This window comes from Chlorocebus sabaeus, chromosome 20 (genome assembly GCF_047675955.1).
Source record: "Chlorocebus sabaeus isolate Y175 chromosome 20, mChlSab1.0.hap1, whole genome shotgun sequence".
NCBI classification, from domain to species: Eukaryota; Metazoa; Chordata; class Mammalia; order Primates; family Cercopithecidae; genus Chlorocebus; species Chlorocebus sabaeus.
This window is the reverse complement of record NC_132923.1, coordinates 110,659,322-110,673,031: the sequence shown is the minus strand read 5'-3', so window position 1 is coordinate 110,673,031 and position 13,710 is coordinate 110,659,322. Positions and strand designations below refer to the sequence as shown.

The 13,710-nt window shown below is 45.6% G+C and overlaps 1 protein-coding gene across 7 annotated transcripts in view; it reads left to right on the top strand.

Moving 5' to 3' along the window:
• DHDDS (dehydrodolichyl diphosphate synthase subunit) overlaps positions 1-13,710 on the top strand; it is a 43,827-nt gene that overhangs the window by 7,085 nt on the left and 23,032 nt on the right. For 4 of the 7 annotated variants that reach the window (XM_037983047.2, XM_037982955.2, XM_037982998.2 and 1 more), the window contains exons 4-6: positions 4,569-4,711; positions 8,479-8,595; positions 9,701-9,802. In XM_037983047.2, the coding sequence (XP_037838975.1) occupies positions 4,569-4,711; positions 8,479-8,595; positions 9,701-9,802 (362 nt within the window). The remainder of the gene's footprint in view (positions 1-4,568; positions 4,712-8,478; positions 8,596-9,700; positions 9,803-13,710) is intronic. The other 3 variants (XM_037983164.2, XM_037983102.2, XM_037983070.2) reach the window with 1 other exon arrangement.

Here is a 13,710-nt window from a genome sequence, read left to right as displayed (position 1 = left end):
GGAAATAGGAACAAAATTGCCTCTTCTTATTTTAATAAATCAACAGTTTATGTTCTATGCCTCATCCAATCCTTATTGTATGCTCTACATGACTTAACATTAATAAAATTGCATCTGTAGCTTCGGTAACCTTATTTTTTAACATTTTGGTTTTGTTTGTTTGTTTGAGACAGCGTCTCGCTCTGTTGCCCAGTCTGGAGTGCAGTGGCATGATCTCTGCTCACTGCAACCTCTACCTCCTGGGTTCAAGTGATTTTCTTCCTCAGCCTCCTGAGTAGTTGAGATTGAACACCCGTCACCACATCCAACTAATTCTTTTGTATTTTGAGTAGAGATGGGGTTTCACCATGTTGGCCAGGCTGTTCTCGAACTCCTGACCTCAAGTGATCTACCCCCATCAGCCTCCCAAAGTGCTGGGGTTACAGTCATGAGCCACTGTGCCCGGCCAACATTTGGGGAAGCATTTTTTAAGGTGTATATATAAGCTTTCTAACTGTATGTTTCAATGACTGTAGAACATTTTATCAAGAGGATCTGATACAATTTAACTGCTCCACTATTACTTGACATTACAATAAACATTATAAATAGTACTGTTTCACCCTGGGCAACATGGTGAGATCCTGTCTCTACAAAAAAAAAAAAAAAAAAATTAGCCAAGCACGGTGGTGCATGCCTGTGGTCCCAGCTATTTACGGGTCTGAGGTGGAAGGATGACTTAAACCCTGGAGGTTGAGGCTGCAGTGAGCTATGTTCATGTCACCACACTCCAGCCTGGTGACAGAGCAAGACCTTGTCTGAAAAAAAAAAGTACTCTTTTTGGATAAATTCTTAGAAGTGACATTTCTGGACGAACATTGGGTGACTATTCATTCTGCTTTGGCAAGGCTGACAGGTTTCTCAGGACGCAGATCTTTCAGTGCTAAAACTGGTGAAAGTCCCCAGCAAACCAGGACATCACTCTACACAGAGGTCATGAACATTTTGTGGTATAATGCATGTTATAAATTGGAAAACATTAAGTTTAACAAAAGAATGGAATATGACAATCTTGGTGAAACTTTTAAGAAGAATGGAGGGCCGGGAGCGCTGGCTCACGCCTGTAATCCCAGCACTTTGGGAGGCCGAGGCACGCGGATCATGAGGTCAGAAGATCAAGACTATCCTGGCTAACACGGTGAAACCCCGTCTCTACTAAAAATACAAAAAACTAGCCGGGCGTGGTGGCAGGCGCCTGTAATCCCAGCTACTCAGGAGGCTGAGGCAGGAGAACGGCGTGAACCCGAGAGGCGGAGCTTGCAGTGAGCTGAGATTACATCACTGCACTCCAACCTGGGCAACAGAGCGAGACTCCGTCTCAAAAAAAAAAAAAAAGAATGGAAATATAGTCTGTAGTTCACAGGTCCCAGTATCCTGGCACAGGGGCACAGCGTGATGCCAGGGCTGTGATGTTTTTTTCTTGAATGAGTGGCAGTGGGGTTCTCACTAACACCTTGTAGAAGTCTTTTTTTTTTTTTGAGACGGAGTCTCGCTCTGTCTGGAGTGCGGTGGCCGGATCTCGGCTCACTGCAAGCTCCGCCTCCCGGGTTCACGCCATTCTCCTGGCTCAGCCTCCCGAGTAGCTGGGACTACAGGTACCTGCCACCTCGCCCGGCTAGATTTTTTCTATTTTTTAGTAGAGACGGGGTTTCACCGTGTTAGCCAGGATGGTCTCAATCTCCTGACCTCGTGATCCGCCCGCCTCGGCCTCCCAAAGTGCTGGGATTACAGGCTTGAGCCACCACGCCCGGCCTAGAAGTCTTTACTTTATGGAGTTTGTTGACTCTGGCTTCTGTTTTGTAACTGAGAGGCAGTTTTGCCTAATGCTTAGGAGCTTAAGCTCTGGAGTCCCTCAGAACTCATTGGCACCCCTGCTCTGTCACTGTCTGGCTTTGCGACCTGCAGTGAGTTATGTAGTTTCCTTTTGCCTCAGTTTCTTCATCTATAAAACAGGGTTAGCAATCTCTCTCAGTAGATTATTTGAAGATAAATAAGATGGCACAATGAAAAGCATGTAGCACAGGCCCTGACATAAAGGAAGTGCTCAAAAATCAAACTTGTTATTAGCAACTATATTGACTGATGTCAGTGGTGGGTTCCAACCCAGATGTGCCATCCACAGTGGCTGCCTTGCAAGGTCTTTAGAGCCTGAGGCTGTTCAAGTGTCAGGTTCTCACTGGTAATTTTCCTAAGATAACAATAGATTTGTTTGCTTGTATGTTTGTTAAGGGGTTAGAGAGGTAGCTCTTTAGCTTTGTTTCTTCTGTTCTCCATCTCTCAGCATTTCTCCAGCTCTCCATCTCTCAACATTGTTCTTCACCTCTCAGCATTGTTCTCCACCTTTAGTGGTACAGGATTAGAGCAGCCCCAAAGGACTAAGTTTTTTTCTTTTTTTTTTTTTTTTTTTTGAGACGGAGTCTTGCTCTTCACCCAGGCTGGGGTGCAGTGGCATGATCTCAGCTCACTACAACCTCCGCCTCCCAGGTTCAAGCGATTCTCCTAACTCAGCCTGCTGAGTAGCTGGGATTACAGGTGCGTGCCACCACTCTCGGCTAATTTTTGTGTTTTTAATAGAGACGGAGTTTCACCATGTTAGCCAGGCTGGTCATGAACTCCTGACCTCGTGATCTGCCCCCCGTGGCCTAAGTGCTGGGATTACAGGTGTGAGCCACCGCGCCCAGCCAGGACTAGTGTGAGTTTCATTTATTCTTTTTTTTGAGACAGAATCTCGCTCTCTCTGTCGCCCAGGTTGGAGTGCAGTGGCGCAATCTTGGCTCACTGCAACCTCTGCCTCTCAGGTTCGAGGGATTCTCCTGCCTCAGCCTCCTGACTAGCTGGGATTACAGGCCCGCATCACCACGCCCAGCTAATTTTTGCATTTTTAGTAGAGATGGGGTTTCACCATGTTGGTCAGGCTGGTCTCGAACTCCTGACCTCGTGATCCTCCCACCTCGGCCTCCCAAAGTGCTGGGATTATAGGCATGAGCCACCATGCCTGGCCTGTTTTTTTTGAGTCAAAGTCTCACTCTGTAGTCCAGGCTGGAGTACAGTGGTAAGATCTCTGCTCACCACAGCCTCTGCCTCCCGGGTTCAAGCAATTCTCCTGCCTCAACCTCCCAAGTGGCTGGGATTACAGGCATGCGCCATTGCACCCAGCTAAGTTTTTGTATTTTTAGTAGAGATGGGGTTTTACCATGTTGCCCAGGCTGGTCTTGAACTCCCAACCTCAGGTAATCTGCTCACCTCGGCCTCCCAAAGTGCTAGGGTTACAGGTGTGACCCACCGCACCCAGCTAGTTTCATTTCTTTTTGAATTATAATTTCATATGGTGAAATGCACAGATTTTAGGTTTTGACAATGCATTCATTTAACCCATGCCCCTGTCGAGATATAAGACATTTCCTGCTGGGCGCAGTGGCTCATGCCTGTAATCCTAGCACTTTGGGAGTCCGAGGCAGGCAGATCACCTGAGGTCAGGAGTTCGAGACCAGCCTGGCCAGCATGGGGAAACCTGTCTCTACTAAAAATACAAAAAGTTAGCCGGGTGTGGTGGCACATGCCTGTAGGCCACCTACGCGGGAGGCTGAGGCAGGAGAATCACTTGAACGTAGGAGGTGGAGGTTGTAGTGAGCCAAGATTGTAGCACTGCACTCTAGCCTGGGTGACAGAGCAAGATGCCAGCAAAAAACAAAAAAAAAAAAACCAAAAAGATGTAGGAAATTTCTATCTCTCCAAAAAGTTCCCTGGTGCCCTTTCTCAATCAACTTCTGTTCCACCTCCTCCTTTTCTTCTCTAGGCAACTACTGTTCTGATTTCTGTAACTATAAATTTGTTTTTCCTGTTCTAGAACTCCATATAATGGAATCAGACAATTGAGTTGAGGATTTTTGACATATTCTTCAACTCTGAGCCTGTTTTATCATCTGTAAAGTAGGCATGAAAACAGCAGTGTCATTTTAAAGTGGGTGTTCAAAGAATCGAATGAAATTATGTGAAAACCCTTTGCAGGCTATTAAATGTTACACAGCTGTCCAGTTATTGCTTTTTTTCTTTTGACTCATCAGCCTCTCAACCTACCAGAATAATGAAGTTACGCTGTGAGTAATAACACCTTGTGTTTTTATATTGTTCGTTAACCACCTTGTAAGTGATGGATTGTGATTCCTATTACAGGTAAGGAGACTTAAACCTAGAGAGATTAAGTGATTTGATTCTAGTCACATAAGTGCATGATGGAGTCAGGGACTAGAACCTAGGTCTTTACACTCTCAGTGCAGAGTTCTTTCTTGTAATGCACAATGCCATCAGCATTCACTAAGATCACATTTTTCAGTTTCTTCAATGGTGGTTTTCTCCTTGTTTGATTCATTAATTCTGACATAAACACTGATGTTATCCTAGCTTCACCCAGCTTTGGGAGGAGAAAAGTCTGCCTCCCATCTCCAACTCTGAGTCAGGACCAAAAAGTACCTCTTATTTCCCTTCCCACTCTTCCTTGTATCCTAGCTCCTTGCCTTCTCCCCTCTCAGACTCTGCGGTGGTGTTTGAACCTGGGCATCCTAGAGGTGACGGTCTACGCATTCAGCATTGAGAACTTCAAACGCTCCAAGAGTGAGGTAGACGGGCTTATGGATCTGGCCCGGCAGAAGTTCAGCCGCTTGATGGAAGAACAGTAAGATGCTATCAGAGGGGAGAGTATGTTCTTCCACCACCCCCAGCCTTATCCTAACCCTTGAAATTCTGTTATCTGAGGCTTACTTAAGGGACTCCCAACTCTTTTTAATGTTGGTTAGACATCTTGGGTGGCAAATATCAGAAATACAAGATAGTCTTTCATTCTTTATTTCTTCCTTTTTTTTTTTTTTTTTTTTTTTTTTTTTTTTTTTTTTTTGAGACGGAGTCTCGCTCTGTCGCCCAGGCTGGAGTGCGGTGGCGCAATCTCCACTCACTGCAAGCTCCGCCTCCCGGGTTCACGCCATTCTCCTGCCTCAGCCTCCCGTGTGGCTGGGACTATAGACGCCCGCCACCGCGCCCGGCTAATTTTTGTATTTTTAGTAGAGACGGGGTTTCACCGTGTTAGTCAGGATGGTCTCGATCTCCTGACCTCGTGATCCGCCCATCTCGGCCTCCCAAAGTGCTGGGATTACAGGCGTGAGCCACCGCGCCCGGCCTCTTCCATTTTTTTAAATTAAAAAAGGGGCATTTATTTGAGGATATTGAGGTGTGTCACATGATTTAAGAACAAGTACAGCCAACCTCAAGCAAAACTGAAACCAGGAATTAAACCCACTAGGTAGAACCTCTGTATTCATTTATTTCCACCTCTCTCTGCAGACCAGTTTTCTCTGCTTCAAAAGAGCAACCCAGAATCAATAAAATCCCTTAATTGGGATCCCTAAATTCTATCAGATTTCTACCCCAGAGCCAACAAACTATGGCCAAGGAAGTGGAGTTAAAGAAAACATTAAGGAAGTCATTTTCTGCTGCACAGTGAACCCGAAAAAGTTACTGTACTCCTCCTGCATAGTCTTTTGGGAGGGATGGGATAATGCATAAGAGACAATTATGGGGAAGCGTCAGTACCATTCTTAGCTGTCAGTAAGTTTAGGCTTAACTTAGGGAATAAAGCCAGAGAGGGGCAAAGATGAAGTTCAGTGGAGACTGCTTGCTTCAAAGTATGGCGCCCTTACCAGCCAGAATTGCCCAAAAGCCTTAGTTACAACTGTTGTGTGCCCAGCTCCTACCTATACCAGGAAGATGAGAGAACAGTGAGCCTAGAACTCCAGCGAAGGTAAGCCTAGAACAATGGGTGGTAGGGAGGGTAGCCAGGCTTCCTTCTGTCTATATTAGGATGGTGAGATTCTGGGCTACAGACATTGCTCCCTGGTCCCCAGCAGAACCTGTGTGGCTCAGAGTTTACACCTAAGGAGCCGGGGATGGAGGCATGGGGGGCACATCCCACTAATCTTACCTTTTTAAAGTGCTTACTATATGCCAGGCTTTGAGCCTAAAATATATTCTTACTCATCCTGTAATCACATTATACCATGACAGAGATATTATTGGCCCATTTTTAGAGAGAAGGAAAGTAGAAACCAAAGAAGTTAAGGCATATATCCTGGGTCACACAGCTATCAGGCAGAGCCAAGGTGCACACCTGGGTCTTTCTGACTCCAGAGCTGAGCTGTCATCTACACTGTGCTCTGAGAGACAGGCCATCTTACAATTCCTGCAAGATCAAAATGCACGGCAGAAGAGATGCTAATGACATTGCTCTGATCAGTTAATAGTAGAGAAAATGGACTTCGTTTATCATGAAGTCCTGGCGAAAGCAAGAAGAAACCTCAGAGGTGCTTTACCATTAATGTGCCACAGAACCCCAAGGTCTGAGGAGGTGTAGAAAGAACCCAGTGGGAGTAGGGTAGAGGGTGCTGAGTTGCATTTACCTATTTTATGTATTAGGCTTCTGTGTAGAATTTGATTTGAAGAAAGGGTTCTTTGGCTGAAAGAAAGTGGGAAAACCACTGGCCTGATTCTATTTCATCAGTTGGGAAATGAAACCCTAGTAAAGAGAAGAGGTTGAGCAGGGTGGCTTGCACCTGTAATCCCAGCACTTTGGGAGGCCAAGGAGGGTGGATTGCTTGAATCCAGGAATTTGCTTGAGTCCAGCCTAGGCAACATGGCAAAACCCCATCTCTACAAAAAAATACAAAAAAATTAACTGAGGATGGTGGCACATGCCTGTAATCCCAGCTACACGGGAGGCTGAAGAGGGAGACTCACTTGAGTCTGGGGAGGTTGAGGCTTCAATGAGCTGTCATTGAACCACTATCTTCCATCCTGGGCAACAGAGTGAGATGCTGTCTCAAAAAATTAATTCATTAAAATAAAAATAAGTAAATTAAAATTTTAAAAAATAGAAGACGAGGGCTCACGCATGGTCACACATCAAGCTAGTGGCAGAACTATACCACAAGCTAGTAGGAAGAGCTGAATCAAGGTCCTCTAGTATACTTCCTTCTATTAAGCTCCCATTTTCCAAACGTGAAGCATTTGGTTTCTTCATAGCATTTCCAGATGAGAGAAACTGGTTGAATTCATTCTCACCATATGCAGAGTTTGGGAGTTATTGTATGGAAGCAATATAATGTCATAATTAAGAAGACAAGCTCTGGAGGCTGACTTCCTATGTACAAATCCTGGTTCTCCATTCATCAACTGTCCGAACAAATTACCTAACGTCCCTGTGCCTCAGTTTCCTCATCTGTAAAAGGGGAATAATAATGGTATATAACTCAGAGGCTGGTGTAAGAATGGAATGTGTTGGTACCTGTAAAGCACATAGACCAATATCTGGAATTTAGTAAACATAGAATGTTAGCTGTCACCATTATCATCATATTTCACTAGAATGTAACAAAAGTAACCAATAATACAGCTCCTTCCCTTGAGGAGTTTACTCACTTCTCAAATGGGACTTCACAGATACATAAAATGCAACTTCCCAAAAAGGACACATGAGGTTGTGTAATGTATAGTAAAGAGTTTGGGTTCTTGCTGGACATGGTGGCTCACACCTGTAATCCTAGCACTGTGGGAGGCTCAGGCAGGAGGATCACTTGAGGCCAGGAGTTTGAGACCACCTTGGGCAACATAGTGAGACCTCATCTTTACAAGAAATACAAAAATTAGCCGGGCATGGTGGTGTACACCTTTAGTCCCAGCTACTTGGGAAGCTGAGGCAGGAGGATCGCTTGAGCCCAGGATTTGGAAGTTATATTGAACCATGAGTATACCGCTGCACTCCAGTCTGGGTGAGGGTAAGACCCTGTCTCCAAAAAAGGAAACAAACAAACAACAAAAAAAAAGAGTTTGGGACTGAGCGCTGTGGCTCATGCCTGTAATCTCAGCTCTTTGGGAGACCGAGGCAGGCAGCTCACTTGAGGTCAAGAGTTCGAGACCAGCCTGGCCAACATGGTGAAACCCCGTCTCTACTAAAAATACAAAAATTAGCCAGGCATGTTGGCGGGTGCCTGTAATCCCAGCTACTTGGGAGGCTGAAGTGGGAAGATCGCTTGAACCTGGGAGGCGGAGGTGGCAGTGAGCTGAGATCACACCACTGCACTCCAGCCTGGGTGACAGAGCAAGAGTCCGTCTCAAGAAAAATAATTTGGGTTCTCAAGTCAGACAGACAGCGTTTCAATCCTAACAGAGCACTTGATGGCTGTATGACCTTGGGCAGTCCCCATCTGACTGTCCTGTCTGAGCCTCGGCACTGAAGTAAGCTTTCAGAGTTGTTGAGGGGATGCAAGCATGTAGAACAGTGTCTGACACACAGGAAAGCCCTCAAAAAACTGGTTGTCAGTTATTACCTGAGCACCTTGCTCTCTCCAGCTCAGCAGGGGCCCTATCCCAATGCTGCCTCTTTTCCCTGATCAGGGAGAAACTGCAGAAGCATGGGGTGTGTATCCGGGTCCTGGGCGATCTGCATTTGTTACCCTTGGATCTCCAGGAGCTGATTGCACAAGCTGTACAGGCCACAAAGAACTACAACAAGTAAGTTCTCAAATTTCCCTGTAGGGAGCTGTTTCAATATTTGATTCCCTGCTGGCTTTAGGGAGACGTCCTGGGCTTTTCTTGGTCTAGATTGGTGCAACGGGCAATGAGAGAGTAGGTTGAGCAGCTTAGAGACTTTCTCCTGACTGCAGGGCACACCAGACATGATTCTGCAATAACATGTTATATGTGTGTATACTGACACATACGCATAGTTTCTCTTTCCTCCTTTCTGTGCCTACCCCCCACCAAGTAAATGTGTATGTGTGTATATGTATATATGTTTTTACTTGACGGGATGGGATCAGAATACAACAGTTCTTATCCCTGTCTTTGAAGACAGATCCTTCAAGAAATTCTTTTTCTGTTCCACTCCTTTAACCTATGGATAGGATGACCTTGGGGGGTCATATAGACCTACGGGGAATAGAATTCAATAATCCAAACTCCGTGATGTTTGAAACATAACATGTATTTTGGCAGTGGACTTGTTTTACACCAAACCTCCTTCCTATTTTCCTTTGTTTGTGCCAATGTCACAGTGGAATCTTCCTCTGAAAGCCGGTGTACAGTAGAAGAGGAGAGGGTTAGGAGGGCAATAGGAGCTATTTAGTGGCTGGGCACAGTGTCTCACGCCTGTAATCCTAGGCGGGTGGATCACCTGAGGTCAGGAGTTCAAGACCAGCCTGGCCAACATGGTGAAACCCTGTCTCTACTAAAAATACAAAAATTAGCTGGGCGTGGTGGTGTGCGCCTGTAATCCCAGCTGAGGCAGAAGAATCACTTGAACCCAGGAGGCAGAGGTTGCAGTGAGTCGAGATCACGCCACTGCACTCCAGCCTGGACAACAAGAGCAAAACTCTGTCTCAAAAAAAAAGGAGCCATTTAGTATTTGTCTTATTATAAAACTAGTTACATGTTTGTTCCAAGAAAACTTGGAAACCACAAAAAATTCATAATTTCACCTTTCAGAGGTATCCACGGTTAACATTTGGTGTGTATTTGTTTTTCTAGGGAAAGGCTGGAAGGGCTGCTCTGTAATCAGTGACTTCAGTCATCAGTCCCTGTCCCCCTTTGGTAAATTATTCTCTTCTTCCCTCCTCAGGTGTTTCCTGAATGTCTGTTTTGCATACACATCCCGTCATGAGATCAGCAATGCTGTGAGAGAGATGGCGTGGGGGGTGGAGCAAGGCCTGTTGGATCCCAGGTATCCCGAGTTGTTTTGCATGGTAATTACTAAGGAAAACAAGCCTGGGTCAGCATGGCAGCTCATGCCTGTAATCCCAGCACATTAGGAGGCCTAGGTGGGCAGTCCGTTTGAGGCAGGCCAGGAATTCAAGACCAGCCTGGCCAACATGGCAAAACTCTATCTCTTAAACAACAACAACAAAAAAACTAGGCCTGTACCAAACCATAAAACCCCTCTGTGCCATGTACTTTGCCAGAGGTCTAATTAGGGGAGCATGTGGAAAGATTTTTTTTTTTTTTGAGACGGAGTCTTGCTCGGTCGCCCAGGCTGGAGTACAGTGGCCGGATCTCAGCTCACTGCAAGCTCCGCCTCCCGGATTCACGCCATTCTCCTGCCTCAGCCTCCCGAGTAGCTGGGACTACAGGCACCTGCCACCTCGCCCGGCTAGTTTTTTGTATTTTTTAGTAGAGACGGGGTTTCACCATGTTCGCCAGGATGGTCTCGATCTCCTGACCTCGTGATCCGCCCGTCTCGGCCTCCCAAAGTGCTGGGATTACAGGCTTGAGCCACTGCGCCCGGCCATGTGGAAAGATTTAAGGGGATCTCCCAAATTTAGAGATTAGGATTGGCTTATTACAACCTGCTTCAGAACTAGAGTTCACCACACACCAAGAAACCCCAGAGAAAAAGCAAAGCAGATGACAAAGCCATGTTATTATTCCTTTACAAATTACACCTTCCTGGCCCTTTGGTAGTGTTTTTCCAAGAATGACTTTTCATGAATGCAGTTTGTTGGGGCTAGAGTTCTTTAGGTCTCTCATGTTCTAGTTTCACACAAGATTCAGGTGTTTTTCTTTTCTTTTCTTTTTTTTTTTTTTTTTTGGTGAGACAAAGTCTCATTTTGTCGCCCAGGCTGGAGTCCAGTGATGTGATCTTGTGTCACTGCAACCTTCACCTCCCAGGTTCAAGCAATTCTTCTGCCTCAGCCTCTGTAGCTGGGGCTACAGGCGTGCGCCACCATGCACGGCTGATTTTTGTATTTTTAGTCGAGACAGGTTTCACCATATTGGTCAGGCTGGTCTCGAACTCCTGACCTCATGATCCGTCCGCCCCCTCCCAAAGTGTTGAGCTTACAGGCGTGAGCCACCACGCCCGGCGAATTCAGGTATTTTTCAAAAAGAAAATTATTGTTGTCAACATAGTGGAATCCTAATTATTAGAGCTGGAGGGACTTTTGAAACCATTTAAATATTTGATCCCTCTCACGTTATTATTCATATAACTTTCAATATTTGTAAACTAATGGCAATAATATAATAATAGTAACAAAAAATAACCCAGGAAATATGTTGTGTTCTGTATTTCATTAAGTCATTAACCTTATGTGTGACAGATTCAAGGCTGTTACCCATGTTGTAGATGAGAAAACTGAGTTCAGCATTGAAGTGAATTGCCCAGTTTTACTATACTAGTAAGTGCCAGAGCTGGGACTCATATCTAAAGCTGTTTGATTTTAGGATTCTTATCCTTTACCTCTATTATGTGGGATCTTGGGAACCAGGACTTTTTCTGGTTCCCTTCCCAATTTGATTGACCTAGGAAACTAGATTAAAAATCAAAAAGTTTACTTGGTGAGAATAGAATTAGATAAAAAGGAAAGGAGACAGTTTTTGAGGCTATTTTATGAATGCCTCTCCTTCCTAACAGCTGGGTGACATTTCTCTGTCACATAGTTCATTCATTCAACAAATATTTTATTTTTATTTTTTATTTTTTTTGAGACGGAGTCTCGCTCTGTCTCCAGGCTGGAGTACAATGGCATGATCTTGGCTCACTGCAGCCTCGGCCTCCTGGGTTCCAGCAATTCTTCCACCTCAGCTTCCCAAGTAGCTGGGATTATAGGCGCACACCACCACGCCCAGCTAATTTTTTGTACTTTTTAGTAGAGATGGGGTTTCACCATTTTGGCCAGGCTGGTCTCAAACTCCCAACCTCAAGTGATCTGTCTGCCTCAGCCTCCCAAAGTGCTGGGATTCCAGGTATGAGCCATCACTCCTGGCCTATTTTTATTTTTATTTTGAGACAGGGACTCGCTCTATCACCCAGGTTGGAGTGCAGTGGTGTGATCTCAGCCCACTGTAGTCTGTGCCTCCCAGGCTCAAGCAACCCTCCCACTTCAACCTTCCAAGTAGCTGGGACTACAGGTGTGTGCCACCATGCTCAGCTAATTCTTTTTTGGAGACAGAGTCTCTTGCCCAGGCTGGAGTACAATGGTGCAATCTCGGCTCACTGCAACCTTCGCATCCTGGGCTCAAGCGATTCTCCTGCTTCAGCCTTCCGAGTAGCTGGGATTACGGTGGCATGTCACCATGTCCGGCTAATTTTTGTATTTTAGTAGGGACGGGGTTTCACTATGTTGACCAGGCTGGTCTCGAACTCCCGACCTCAGGTAATCCACCCACCTCAGCCTCCCAAAGTACTGGGATTACAGGCACGAACCACCATACCTGGCCAGTCAGCTAATTTTTTTTTTTTTTCTTTGAGACAGAGTCTTGCTCTGTCGCCCAGGCTAGGGTGCAGATCTTGGCTCACTGCAAGCTCCACCTCCCAGGTTCACGCCATTCTCCTGCCTCAGCCTCCCGAGTAGCTGGGACTACAGGCGCCCACCACCACGCCTGGCTAATTTTTTGTATTTTTAGTAGAGATGGGGTTTCACCGTGTTAGCCAGGATGGTCTCGATCTCCTGACCTCGTGATCTGCCTGCCTTGGCCTCCCAAAGTGCTGGGATGACAGGCGTGAGCCACCGTGCCCGGCCCCTACTCGGCTAATTTTTTAATTCAATTTTTTTTTTTTTTTTTTTGAGACTCGCTTTGTTACCCAGGCTGAAGTGCAATGGGGTGATCTAAGCACATTGCAACACCCGCCTCCCAGATTCAAGTGATTCTTGTGCCTCAGCCTCCTGAATAGCTGGGATTACAGGCATGCACCACCTCGCCAAGTTAATTTTTGTATGTTTAGTAGAGATGAGGTTTCACCATGTTGGCCAGGCTAGTCTTGAGCTCCTGACTTCAAGTGATCCACCTGCCTCAGCCTCCCAAAGTTCTGAGATTACAGGCATGAGCCACCGCGCCTGGCCTCTTAATTCAAATATTTTTTAAGTGTGCACTATAGGTAGGCACATTGCTGTACATAGGGGATAAAAATACATATTTCCTGCCTCATGGAGCTCTGGTAAAGGAAAAAAACATTAATGAAGATTATGCAAGTTAGCATAAAATTATAATGGTGACAACTGGTATAAAGGCAGTGGTGCATGGTACAACAAGAATTTTTCTTTCTGAATTTTCCTTTTTTGTTTTGTTTTGTTTTGGTTTTGTTTTTTTGTTTTGAGACAGTGCCTCTCTCTGTTGCCCAGACTAGAGTGCAGTGGCGTGATCTTGGCTCACTGTAACCTCCATCTCCCAGGTTCAAGTGATTCTCCACTTCAGCCTCCCAAATAGCTGGGATTACAGGCAGCCACCCCCATGCCCAGCTAATTTTTGTATTTTTTAGTTGAGATGAGGTTTCACCATCTTGGCCAGGCTGGTCTCAAACTCCTGACCTCAAATGATCCACCGACCTTGGCTTCCCATAATGCTGGGATTACAGGCGTGAGCCATCTCGCCTAACCCTTTTTTTTTTTTTTTAGCTTTTTTACCCGACTTGCAAACTAAACAATAATTTATAATAAGAAGAATGGACCCAGTAGGGAAGGCTCCCTGAGAAAATGATAAGTGATCTAAGGAGGAGGAATAAGCAATAACCAGGGTAAGAGGCAGGAGAGTGAGGAGTTCCTTGGTTGCTAAAAAGTTATTGGAACAGTTTAAGTAGAGAATACCTGGAAGGCAGCTTGGATTATGGTGGTGGTGGTAAAGTGGTGCTGGTAG